The sequence below is a fragment of the Lutjanus erythropterus genome, chromosome 9, assembly GCF_056507025.1.
Source record: "Lutjanus erythropterus isolate fLutEry1 chromosome 9, fLutEry1.hap2, whole genome shotgun sequence".
NCBI classification, from domain to species: domain Eukaryota; kingdom Metazoa; phylum Chordata; class Actinopteri; order Lutjaniformes; family Lutjanidae; genus Lutjanus; species Lutjanus erythropterus.
Genome location: NC_139325.1, coordinates 26,314,385 through 26,327,760, shown reverse-complemented (window position 1 = coordinate 26,327,760; position 13,376 = coordinate 26,314,385). Strand labels below are relative to the sequence as shown.

General features: G+C 38.1%; 1 protein-coding gene across 2 annotated transcripts; it reads right to left on the bottom strand.

The window, feature by feature from the left end:
• Nucleotides 1–4,244: 4,244 nt before the first annotated feature.
• LOC146321660 (C-reactive protein-like) lies at nt 4,245–8,126 on the bottom strand. Of its 2 annotated transcripts, none has more exons than XM_084726917.1 (5): nt 8,027–8,126; nt 7,771–7,825; nt 6,133–6,235; nt 5,746–6,040; nt 4,245–4,900 (listed from the first exon to the last, which is right to left on the bottom strand). In XM_084726917.1, exons 1-5 carry the CDS (start codon nt 8,108–8,110, stop codon nt 4,685–4,687), a joined length of 753 nt encoding a protein of 250 aa, XP_084583043.1. In that variant the 5' UTR covers nt 8,111–8,126; the 3' UTR covers nt 4,245–4,684. The 2 variants fall into 2 exon arrangements, with proteins under 2 accessions (XP_084583043.1, XP_084583044.1); XM_084726918.1 differs by having other exon boundaries at nt 8,016–8,039.
• Nucleotides 8,127–13,376: the final 5,250 nt, after the last annotated feature.

Here is a 13,376-nt window from a genome sequence, read left to right as displayed (position 1 = left end):
AAGGTTGAAGGAGCAGCATGTAAAATATGGCCATCTGTCAGAGTTAACTCCAAACAAACAGGGGGCGGCGTACAACTAGAGTAACCACTAAGTGCTGGAGACTATACTCTCTGTTGTTACTGTCTTTGGCTGTAGCTAGCCTCCTAGTCGCCATTAACTCAGTTATCTGTGTCGCTAAAGGCCCTGATATGGCTGGAGTCTGGCCGGACCTGCAGCCTGGAGCACTGGGGGGGGGTGTTTATGTTTACACCGCAGAAAACTGAACCAGACTCAGCAGCTTCTGAGTGAACACGGCAGAACTGAGACTGACAGAGACCAGACTGACTACAGGGAATGAAGACGACAGGCAGGGACAGGTGAGATGGGAAGCCGTGAGGTTAGGCGTCAGAGAGGTACACGATATTTTCACACCTACTGCGGTAGATTAAGGATTTATTTTCAACCAAACCAGAGCTGATGATTGTTGAACAATGGAGAGACTAAAATATTTTCTGTCTTAATATTTTTGAGAGTTTAGGGGGTGTTTAGACTATGAAATCTAAGATCTTGTGAGAGTTGCAACATTGCTGCTCATATACATCTTCCAGCTGACATTACAAGAGAACCACTGCTTTTGTGTGTGGGGGAAGAAGGAAGGGAAGGGAGGGCATCATCGCTGTAATCTACATCAATGCAACGGCTGAGTGGGCATTTCCATTTGAAAAAACACTGAAATTAATGGTGATGGAGTCGCTTTTTAAGTTGAAGTACTTAAATATGCCACTAGCAATAGTTTTAAAAACTTTAAGTAAATTGTCAAGCCAAGATGTTGATGATACGGTGAACATAACATTAAGTATGCATTAAGTTTGTCGTAGTTATATATTTTATTTTAGGTGAGATAAGAGGGATGCCATCACCCTTGTTAGCCAAATTACCAAAATGCAAGGAAACTAAAAAAATAAGGAGGGGACATTACATCACTACAGAACATGTTATGCTCTGTTTGGTGCCAGACTTTTGAGGCCTATTGGAGCAGCACAGTAAAAGCCAACATATCTACAGTGTATGTCCCACACTTCAGAGAGTAACTGTGCATTTGTTATTTGCAGTTGGTCTCAGATAACACGATTGACATTGCAACTCCAATAATATTCAGACTAAAGTCTGAAACTAAAACATCGTAGTAGTAGTAGTGATGCAATGTCCCCTCCTTTTTATTTTCCCTGCCAAAATGCATCCCCCTTGTTAACCTACCATCCTCCCTCTCCTTTGAGCAGAGGAAGTGCAGGGGCAGAGGAGTTGTTTAGTTGAATATCTTTGTCTGACTCATCAATCCTTTATCTGACTCAGATTTGTACAAGTTTGAATCAGTGGCCCTGGACACAAGATACCAGATAGTCAGTCTGAAATATCAGTAGCCTGACTGTGCTGTGCAATGATGTGTAGTTTTCCTCTCAGTCTTGTCCCTATGTTGGATATAGATTATAGAGACACTTTTGATCAATTTTCAAACGAACTACTTGTTGCATGCAAACTGTATGTATGTAGATTTTTGACATGCGAAAATAATGTGATTGAGTAAACAGTGCACTAGGCACTGGTGGAATGGTGGGGCAGTGATCGCTCCCCCTGCTGCACCCATATTTGAAATAATAACTCGAAAGTGCCCCATTCAGGACCCTTGAAGCAGATAAAACATGCAAAAGTGCCCTCTACAGTGCCCTTGCAGTGAAAGAAATGTGGTTAAGTGCCCTGTTGGGTGCCCTTCTAGTGGAGAAAATGTGAAAAGAAGCCATCTTTTTAAAATCTAAACTAGTAAATGGAACTGTTTCAGCATAAATACATCAAGGCCTTTGTTGCACTGGTATCCTGCCGCACACAGCTTTTGCCTTTTTGATTTTTTTGCCCCTGCCTCTCAGATACCTGAGTCCATCACTGGCACTAGGGAGTGTTTGAGGAAAGCTGCGTATACGTGTGACTTGGACACAGTAGGGACAACTTCTGCGCAGGTGTGGAATGGCAGGTGTGTAACAACGGAGAAGTTAGTATGTACAGCACAGAAATTAATCAGATGATGGAGAGGCAGAGGAGGGAAGAGAGGAGGATGGAGCAGCTGTCGCCACGACAGAGTCTGGTGCTACAAAAGGAATATGCAGCGCCTTTTGTGCCCCAAGCACAACATTTAGTCAGAGACATCCTGTTATCTAGCATCTAACGATATTATCTGCACACACAATCTGTAAGCCCTTACACCCTCTTGCATTGTATTATTCTTCTAATTCTGTTGATTTTAGCCCATTTCCTCCTGTTGGTGTGTTTGTGTGCACTGATGTACAAATGACAGAGAGTATTCCAGTGATGCTGTGGGGAAGAATTAAGATGTAGCAACTTACAGAGAAGCTGTCAAACAGGCTAGCCTGCATTCACCATTTGCACGCATGATTAATTTCACACACCCAGGCTTCCCTGAAACCCTCAATAACACTGTTCATGTTCAACCATGAAGTCTCACGTTTACATGAGCATAAATAATAAACAGCTGAATTTGTGGGTAAGGACCTAATACATAGATAAAGATGGACATCGTGTCTCCACTTCCTCCCACTGTACAACACTGAAGCCAAAATATCCCAGGTGTGCTGTCAAAAAGCCAGCTGAGTCAATCGCAAACAAAGCTCAGTTGTCACTCTTGCCTGAAACCCTCTTTGTATAGCATTGAATAACTAATTTGAACCAAACTGATCAGAAAAATGAACACTTGAGCAAACATCAGCATGATGAGAACATGACAGAAACCATCTTTGGGCAAAATGTATTTGACATGAAATTTGATTAAGTTGTGCGCATGAATGGTGGGGGCCGGATTTATGACCTATACCACAGCCAGCCACCACGGAGTGTTTGAGATGTTCTGGCTTCACTCATTTTTAAAAATGTCATTGGTAAGGACAAATGCTATTCCATGATTCAGACACTTGGATAATAAATATTTTGTGGTGGCCTGTGATTTCTATGGCAACTAAAGTTAGTTAGGAAAACTCAGTGGGTTTGTATTAGATCTCAACAAGAATACTGAACCTGTATAATAACCTTTGTGATTAGAGATGTAACAATATATTGAATACTAAAGTTTTACTGTATCAGACTGTGATAATATCTATTGTGATAATACATGGTTAATTATTTTTTACTGCATTGTTTTGAAATTGTGAAACATTCATTGCAAAAGATAATTCATTACAAGTTTTTTGCACATTTAGGTCACGGCTGACAAATTTTATTTTATGTTGTTAAAGAAGAAAAGTAGAAGCACTTCAACAAAAAAAAGAAAAAGAAAAGAAAAAATGCTGCACACATCAGATGTATTATTTGATTTAAAGGTTAAATTAAATATTGTATCATGGACTTTTGATCATGGTATTATTGTACCTTGAATTTTTGGTATCATTACATCCCTAGGTGTAAGTAATTGGGTGATTAAGGCAGTGAAAGTGAAATATACTGATGTTCAGATTGTTAAACTGAATAAACAGTATCCAATAAAGTTCACCGTGTCTCCCTTATATCAAGTTTGCATCAGTGTGTGCAAAAAGGTTGCTGACAAATTGACAAGAATGGCTAATCTTTTATATCCATCAACAACACAAAGGCCAACTTTAACAGAAACATTTTCACTTCTTGTTGCAGCTCAAAGCAGTCACTTTTTGTGCTCTCGCTAATAGATAATGACAATGAGATTTAATAGTCATGTTGAAGAGAAATTAGCTCATTACAAAATAATAGTTGCCTTGTAAAGTAGCAATACCATCAGCATCAGTCATGTTGCAGCTGGTAATGGTGGGGATAAATGTATTACTTTATATACTGCCAGGTAGCTTAACCCATTATAATAAAAATTATTAGCTGATTTATATCTTTATTAATAATCTTAACCTGCAAAATAACTAACTATTGTTGTCAGATGAATGTAATGGAGTAAAAGGAACATTACTGGCTTCCAAGATGAGTAGAAGTTACAGAAAATGGAAAAAAGTTGTATCTAGGTACAGTATTAACACAATTTTACAGTCATCTACCATATAATGAAGAACCATGTATGTCTATCAGCTGCTCATACATAATAGATTCATGTCAATTCTGCACTTCTCTTTCATTTTAAAAAACTATTTTGGGAAAGACACTTACTCGCTTTTTTGCAGAGAGTTGGATAATGTGACTACGCCAGGCCAAGAAATAGTCCACCACGAAAGCTCCCATGATAATTCACTTTTGGCAAGTAAATTTCTTTATTTAGTAGTTTCAGAACATATGATACCCAATTCTTTATGCACAATTCACCTATTTACAGCATTTCATTGTTGAGCTAGCAAGCTGTTGAGATATAAAAGTTATTACAATTAAAAAAATTGTTTGATGTTGTTTCAGATATAACTAATAAAAGCAGTCACAGATGAGACCACTGGGAGTTAACTGAAATTCGTGATTCGTGAATTCACTTTTTTTGACAGCATTAACGATTGTTTGACATTATGAATATGAGTGAACATGTTAAACACTTAATGTTAGCAACACATCAAGTCAGAGAAACACTCATTAGTAAAATAAAAAAAATCATCGTCTTGCAATTATTGCAATTGTTCTATTGGTAATTTTCTAAGACTGTTTTTTGACTTTGAGATATTGATAGTTTTGTTTCAAAAGCCTATTTACAACCATCCTTGTCTTCTATCAGCACTCGTCCTACAGTCTGGAACTCCAGCGCCCTCCAGTTGAGCACGTTCCCAGGGGGGAAGTTGTGATTCTGCCTGTAGCTCTCAATGCCACAGGGGGAGAGGATGTAGTCCCACATGTGGACGTCAGACATCATGCCAACGAAAGACTGATTAATGTCAAATCCCCCACCGTGGCTGTCCTGGTCCTGTAAAGTTTGCATGGAGTTGAGATAACAGAATATACTTTGCCAATATTTTTTCTGATGCTTTGAAGTCATACAACAAAATCACAACACTTTTGAAAGACTGTCAAGGGAATGGTTTGACATTTGGGGAAATACTACGCAAATTTTATCTCCTGCAGAGTTAAGACTACATGGGGAGATTATTGCCCTAAATACATAGCTGGAGGCAGCAGGTGCTTAGTATAGCACATACAGGAAACAGGCAGAAACAGCTCGCCTGACTCTGTCAAAGAGGAGTTATGTGCTAGTCCTTTTCCTGGCCAGCAGCAGTTGCCAAGTTACCATCTGGAAATTCAGGAAGTTACTGCTCCTGGTTCAGAAATGGACCAATTTACTAAGTCCCACCCAAGCTTGATCAATATTCTCCTTTTCTGTCTCTTGTACTTAGATTTTCTGGGCATCTCAATTTTGTAAAGGAAACTAAGTTTGAAGATACCTCTCATTTTGCTACACAGCAAAAAAAACAAACAAACAAAAAAATAAGCTATCTAGCTGATCTACAGCAATTATTAGCCAGCCAGTTAGCTAACACATAAGCCACTTTAAAAGATGACTGTATGTTTCTTTTACAGTTCCCCCAGCAACATCTATTCAACTTCTTTTCAACACAGACAAGCTTAGCACATGGCCAGGGTGACCACATGAGGATGGGTGAAATTTGGGTCAGTTGGCAGTGGGCATGTCATGTCAGACAGATGAAAATGTAAAGAATAACTTATAGTAACATCAGATTGTAACTGTTATTAAGTTTACCCAACTAATGTCAAACCATCCCTTTAAGTAGTTATGATGTGAAAACACTTTACCTGTCCTAAAACAATTATAATGGGCCCGCTGATGTTGGAACCAGAGCTAAAGAATTTCCTACTTGAGGGCTTTCCATCTAACCACAGCTGCCCCAGTCCAGATGTGGCGTCCCACGTGGCACAAATGGAGTGCCACGTGTTCAGTTTGTAGTCCTGTCCTGCAAATCCTATCCCTTGATTCCTCACATAAAGAGTAATCCAGTTGTTTGTGCCTACATAAATCAGAAAGCCATTGGTTGTAGACGGTGTGGCCAAAGAGAAAGGGGCGTGGTTTCTACTGAGGTCTGTAAAGGACCTGTGGGCATACAAAGACACAGTCATTCATGGTGATTTTTATTGTCAGAGGTACTGTGGGGTGTTTCATTCATTTCACATATTCATGCCTACCTGAGACAGACAGTTATCGCCCTCAAAACCTGTCTTGATGTAGTCAGCCTCACATGAGCTGTACTGGTTTCTTGCGGGAAGGTGAACATTTTACCTGACAGATCTTTAAAAAAGAGAGAAATTCTAAATCACAGGGTGAAATGTAAATTCTAGAATTTAAAAAGTATATATAATAATCATTATACGTGATCAAAAAACAAACAAAAAAACAAACAAACAAACAAAAAACCCAAGATATTCAGAGGAGATACTGTATCAAAAATGCTTTAAGAAGATCAAGTGGAAACCAGAAATTTAATCATGTAATTCATGGGTCTTCAATGGTAGATCTGTGACTCTTCAGAAGTGTTCCTGCAGGGGGACCAACAAATTATTGATTTCTTCCCCTCTTTTTCTCTTTTTAAAAGATATCTGAAAATAAACATTATTGGCCCATGACCCGATGTTGGATAAGATGGATGGATGGATGGATGGATGGATGGATGGATGGATAAATTGGCTTTTTGATTAGAAAAAAAAATTACACAACATTGACAGAGGAATACTCATGCAAGCTAGCTAACCTACTAAATCACTGTGCTGCACATATCCACAACAGTGAGTTAGTTAACTGAATATTATTGAAAAAAAAACAACCAGACACTCTTGTGAACAACAATGGATCATTTTGCAATTTCACAAAAAAAAGACATATCCTCCACCGCAGAAACCACGACTGAAAGTGCAAATGATGAGGCTAACATCAGCCATGCTACAAGTGCTGCTGACTTAGCAGCTATGGGTAAGTGCAAACGAGAGACAACTCAAAAATATTTGATGCAGTGTATGTAGCAGGGGCTCACTGCTCCATCTCTCTATCAGTTAAAGAGTCCATGGCCTGAAAGATGTTGAAGACCCCTGCTGTAATTGATTAGTTATGGTCACAACCCTGAAACATGTTGAATTTTCTGTACCTTTTGCTACATAGAGCCTTACCACTGTAAAGAACAAAATACATTTTCTCACATTAGATATAATATGCACACTTAATGTGTGTCCACTTTCATTAATTACCACATCATCATTTTTCACGCCTCCAGTTCGGAGCTGAACTTTGCCCTCTACCTGCCAGTGGCTGCTGTCTATTGCATTGTGTTCCTTGCAGTTTGCTGCTACTTGTGGGAACTTAATTAGACCTGGAGGCTCCACCCAGCTTACTCCAGTTAATGTGTTTCTGTCCTTTGTGTTCCAGTTTTTCCTGTTATCTGAAATCTGTTATTATATGATAACCTCTTGCTTGTTTTGCTCCTGCCTGTGCACCTTGGACTTGTTTACTTGTCCTGACTGACTTGTTGTTGAACATAAGGCTGCAAAGTAACTGTCTTAATAAATATTTTTTAGACTTTTTAAATCATTTTAAACAACAATAATAATACATGCCGAATCGTAAATTGTTGTTGTTATTAAAATAAAGTTCACATTTGTCTTTTAATTCTATTAAATTACAATATAGAAAAAAAAAAATATTTGAACATAAAGTGTGAATAAAGGTAACTAACATCACAAAGTAAACTCTTGTATGTCAGATACTCTTGCATTGTTCTTTGTTGTGATGCATTTTTTGTATTCACTATGTTAAATGAAGAAGATATTTTTTACCTTGAGGAACAGCAGCACATGCTGTCAGCATCGCCAGGAGAAGCAACGGCACCATCTAATACAAAGACAAATAAACACCACACAATTTTAAATAAATACTTTGGTATTGGTAATATTTTGACTAACAGAGTGTAATAGACTGTGAATTAATTTGCCATTACTTTAGTTGACCTGTTACAATACAGGTAAAAGGAAAACATCTTTGCATACATTCAGTCATGTTGCATTCCTGTATTTTGCCATACCTTGATCTTACCTTGAATTCAGTGTCGGGATGTTGTGTGAAAAAGTGTAAAGGTTTGTCGGTTTTATACTTTGTCTGCTTCCTTATTGCAGTCATTGGCTCAATTTATGGCTTTGTAAATGCATGTTTTTATTAGCCTTTACTTAGCCAAGGAAACCCACTGAGACCAAGGTCTCGTTTTTGATGATACTCTGGTTACATACAATACATTTAAAATTAAAAAACAATACAAAACAATAAACAATATAAACTAATAAAAAATTATAAAACATCAATACATAAACACCCAGCATCAGTAACAGCATATTGGTCAATAATTCCAGTTGAAGACATGTTAAAACATACATACATACAGACACACACACACACATAAATATATACATATCTATCTATCTATCTATCTATCTATCTATCTATCTATCTATCTATGTATATATATATTTATATATATATATATATATTTACATAACATTCACAACCTTCAATGTCAAACTCACATAACAAATCTTTGGATGTGCTCAAGTAGACTAGGCCATATAAACTTAGTGGTCTCCTGGAGCTTATTCCAGGCTCCAGGCACACAGTAGCTAAAAGCAGTTTTTCCCAGTTCAGTTTTGACCTGTTGCACCTCTAGGACTAACCAGTCATAGAGGGCACCATGCAATGAGGGATGTCAGGTAACTAGGCAGCTTTAACATGATAGCTTTATAAGCATATACAAGCTAAAAGTGCTTTTTCCTAGCAGCCAGGGATGGCCAACCCACTGCCTGGTAAAGATTACAATGATGCATTCTGAAATAAATGATTAACAGTGACAAGCTGTTTTAAGGTGGTAGAGGCAGTATTCATATAAGTTATGTCACCATAGTCAACTACAGGCAGTAAAGTAGATTGTACTAACCATTTTCTAGTTTCAGCAGAAGATTTATTGATCTGTTTCAAAAAAGAATCCACGTTTCATCATTAACCCTTTAGCCAGCTCATCAACACGAGGTTTAGAGGAGAGCTCATCACCAAGTAACATCGCAAGGCACTTATAGGGGGACACTCTTTAAGTTTCAGAGCCAAAGTGCAAATATTGAAATCAGTTTCTCAAAAGCAGTCTGCACAATAGATAAGGCTCTCCTCAATGTGGAAACAGATGAATAAAGCACAGTGTCGTCAGCATAAAAATGCACCTTACAGCCATGATCAAAAGAGGCAAAGTTGTTAATAAGTAAGGGGCCTAAAATGTAATCCTGTGGTAAACCTTTGTGAACTTGGATGGTGGAGTGAGTAGAGTCGACAACAATGTACCAGGTTCTACCTGCAAGATAGCTTGTAAACCGGTGGCAGATGTTCTGATCTAAGCCAGCAGAGGTTAGTTTATCTACTAAAACTGAATGGTCAACTGTGTCAAAGGCTTTGGACAAGAGCATATCATTATCACATATCACATATCACATATCACTGAGAACAAGAGATGTGGCTGGTTACTGATTACAACACCATAAATAAACAGGTATGTGGGTCATGATATATGTGGATCAAATCTCATGAAGAATTCACTCAGAATTTGTCTATGAAAGCTACACTTGGCTGGTAAATAATGTCAAGAGAAATCCGCAGTATATTATAAATCAGTAATTATAAAATCATGCCTTAGGTAAGAAGACATGAATATACATTTCTATAGGTTCATCTAAGTATTTTTAGATTGTCATTTGGGTAAAATTATTGCATTTTTCTGTATTAGTCATGTTTACTGAACAAGCCCTGGTTTGTGAAAGTTTTTTTTCTCTTATTTATTAAAAAAAAATACAAATATAACTAAAACAACTACTAGCAGAACAGTTGAATCTTAATTAATGATATAACAACATTGACTTCAAAGTGTTTCACAAGTTTCAAGTCACACCAGAGGTGCACTTGAGAGGGCAAAGAGTGCCTCTGGGATCTGTTTCACCAATACTGCGACACAAAATAATTTCCTCTTCACTCATTTTGGCACGTTTCACTGATCAAAACTAAGGCTGTACTTCTGACCCATGAGAGCCCTGTAGGGCATGCAAATTTGTCTGCAATGTGAGAACAGCAATCATTTGTGAAACATGATGCTGCTACAATTTGTGATCTGGAAACAGCTAGGAAATCACTTTTCTGAGACTGCCCCCTGGTCATCCCAAGTGTCCTTCAGCCTAACAATGTGCTGTAAAGGTGCCTTGTTAACGTTTTTACTCCGAGCCCCGAGAGACCCGTGCTACCAGAATATGACCGAGCACCCTTTACTTTAAGAGCCATGATTCTAATAGAGTTTATCCAACAACAATGCACTGTCCAAAATGTCAATAAAATCAATAACAGTGCGTGGTGGGGGGTTGAAAATAAATCTATCAGCTGATACTTATTTCTATTGGATATTAAAGGTACAATCTGCAGCATTTTCCGAAATAAAAAAATAACGGTGGCTGTATCTGCAGAGACGCTGCCATGTGCTTTTATTATGCCACCACACTAGTGACAGCTGTGGCTGGAGGGATTTTGTTCTCAGGTTGTCCATCTGTCCTGTTCTTGTGAACTCAAAAACGCCCCCAGGGGATTTCTTCAAACTTAGTAAAACTTCCAAAGGTAAGCTGATTAGATTTTGGTGGTCAAAGGTCAAATGTCAACGTCTAGCCTGTCTCATTCTCGTGAAAACGATCTGAGTATCACAAGGAGGGAACTTCTTCTTTGAGTTTGGCACAAAAGTCCAATTCAAGGATGAACTGATTAGATTTTGGTGGTCAAAGGTCAAAGTAGAGGTCGCCGTGACATCATGACAGTCCCATTTCTCGAGAACATGATATTTCAGAAAGGTCTTGAGCGAATTTCTTCAGACTTTGTACGAAGGTCCACTTGGACTCAAGGATAAATGGATCAAAATTTAGGGGTCAAAGGTCAAGGTCAAAACAATTTTTTTTTTGCCATAACTCAAGATTTCATACGCTGCTGATGACAAAATTATACACAAATTTCTAATAGGATAAAATGATGACATTTACACACAAAACCAAATATTTCAAGTAAAACCTTCAAAACTACTTATTCCTGATTATTCCTGAAAAAACTGATACTGCATGTGTCATTGTGAATCAAGATGGCTACAATTTCACAGAATTACCTTAATGTGCATAAGTTAAAGGTAATTAATTTTTGTGCTTTAACTGATAACCACTGACAAAGCAAATTGAATTTCAACAGTTAAGCTGAAGAGAATATAACCAGAAGCTAACTGCAAACTCATGTTGCTCTGCATTACATCAGGAACCTGCTCGCTCTAACACAAGAGGCTGCTGTGAGATCTCACGCACATAATGCTTAATTGATTCAATAGGAAAATCAAAAGAGAGGTGTTGCTGCTACAGCTGCTATTGTGTTGCCTAATTTATTGTGGCAATCCCTGCAGGTTTGCAAGTAGCCTGCAGAATCACCGGTGCCATGTAGTTTGAGCTGATGTGACAAGTCCTCCAGAGATGAGCAACATGAGTGTTTATTGTTCCACTTGATTTTTACTAAGGATGTAGAGATATACACAAAGGCCTGGTGGCTTCTCATGAGTTTCATCCTACCAAAAAATACAATAAGTTTGAACTGTTGGAGTTTCTTCCGAGACAAAGGTAATTTATGTGTTCGTGAACGAACAAACATGACTTTCTAATCACCAGGCTTAGAGGCCGGTGTAGCCCTTCTCATTATGAAGTGTGGATCTGTGGGAGAGAGGAGTAGTTTTACTAATTGAGAGACTGGCAGCATCTGTCAGCACAGAATGACTCGCATGAACAATCGAGTCCATGTGGGAGCGTGTGATTTATTATCAAAGAACTGGGAGGAGTGATGAAACATGGAGAAAACTTCAGCCCTCTGCCAATAATCTAAGTAAAGTTCCATTCACATATAGGCAAGGTAGTGCTGTCCCACTGACTGAAGAGAAGGTTTAATATGGTGTTTAAAAACAATCACAACAGTGCCAAGATGAGTGCAATTAATAGAAATATCCAAACTCACTTAAAGCTGCGTTTTATCTGTTTTGTCCAGTAGAGGGCAGATGACACTGAAGACAACCTGACAGATCGAAAGCCCTAATTATATCATCCTGTGAAGTTTTTATGCTTAACACGTCACAGAACATCACCATCATCACCTTTTTGTTTCATGGGCCGTTCACACCAAGAACGATAACTGTAACTGGAAGTATAAATATATCACTTTAAAAGTTGTTAAGGGGTGGGGGGGTCCACACTACAACTGTAAAGTTGCTGTCGATTCACTTGCGTTAGAACAATTTTAAAAATTAGATATTTATAGTTATTGTTATAGTACATATGGCAAGTGAGGCGTGACCATACAGGAAATGAGATGTCAGGCCTTGCAAGATTCAGGATGATTTTAACCAAGTGGTAACCTCTGGGGCTGAAATATGAAGCTAATGTGGAAATGCCAAAAACTGCAGTTCCTCTAATATTCACATGAGGCTAGTTCCAAAAGTGTGTCAGTTCTCAGACCCCCATATTTAAATGGCCAACTTTACAGCAGAAATAAACATGTTTACAGTCGGGGTCTCTCTAACAAATTTTGAAAATGAAATTCTATTTGACTTATCTTTTTAAATTATATCAAAGCTTAAAGTTTTGCATAATTAAGAGCAGGCCTGCTTTGACTGACAGGTGTATATCGTCACAGATAGCTAGACATTTAGTAACTGCATCCTTTGGCTGCCTCACCTCCACTCACGGTCTACTTTTTCCCAGTTTTGGATTAGCCAGGAGTTAACCGAGTCAGGAACCGCCAAGATGATGACAGCTCAAATGGCTCCTCGGAAACCTATTTGTGACATCACAGATGCTACGACCATGATTTATTATACTATGTTTAAAAGACATGGTGAGCCTTTTCAATCCATAAAATTCAGGTTTTTATCAATTTTGTATAAAAGAAAAAGTCAATATTAACACCAGCATTAATGTGTTTCATCACAGCTATTCATTTACTTTAGTTGATCTAATTTAGTTTAGATCACTTCAAAAAATAAGTTTAAATGTGCAGTGGCTCTTTAAGAAATAATGTTAGTGACTATAATTAATTGCACACACAAATTGCTGACTAATCTCTCAGTCAACTGCATGTTGTTCACTTCTCTAATATTTAGGTTTGATCAGATCTTTTTTTGAGGAAAAACAGCAGCAAAGGACAACAACATTGTTGCCATGCAGTGTGACAACCATAACATCCAGATCTAAATCTGAATCTATAATTTGTATACAAGTCCTTATGATTCACAGAGCATACAGGCAGGTGGAAGGCACATGGCATTTTAAGCAGTGAGGATGAGCACGGCAAGTCACCA

Bases quoted from the DNA above. Each gene is read 5' to 3' on its own strand.
- LOC146321660 (XM_084726917.1), bottom strand. From the start codon at position 8,110: ATGACTGCAATAAGGAAGCAGACAAAGTATAAAACCGACAAACCTTTA. The intron at 7,826-8,026 runs GTAAGATCAAGG...TCTTTGTATTAG, and splicing joins ATCCCGACACTGAATTCAAG to ATGGTGCCGTTGCTTCTCCT. The intron at 6,041-6,132 runs GTAGGCATGAAT...GTATGCCCACAG, and splicing joins GCGATAACTGTCTGTCTCAG to GTCCTTTACAGACCTCAGTA.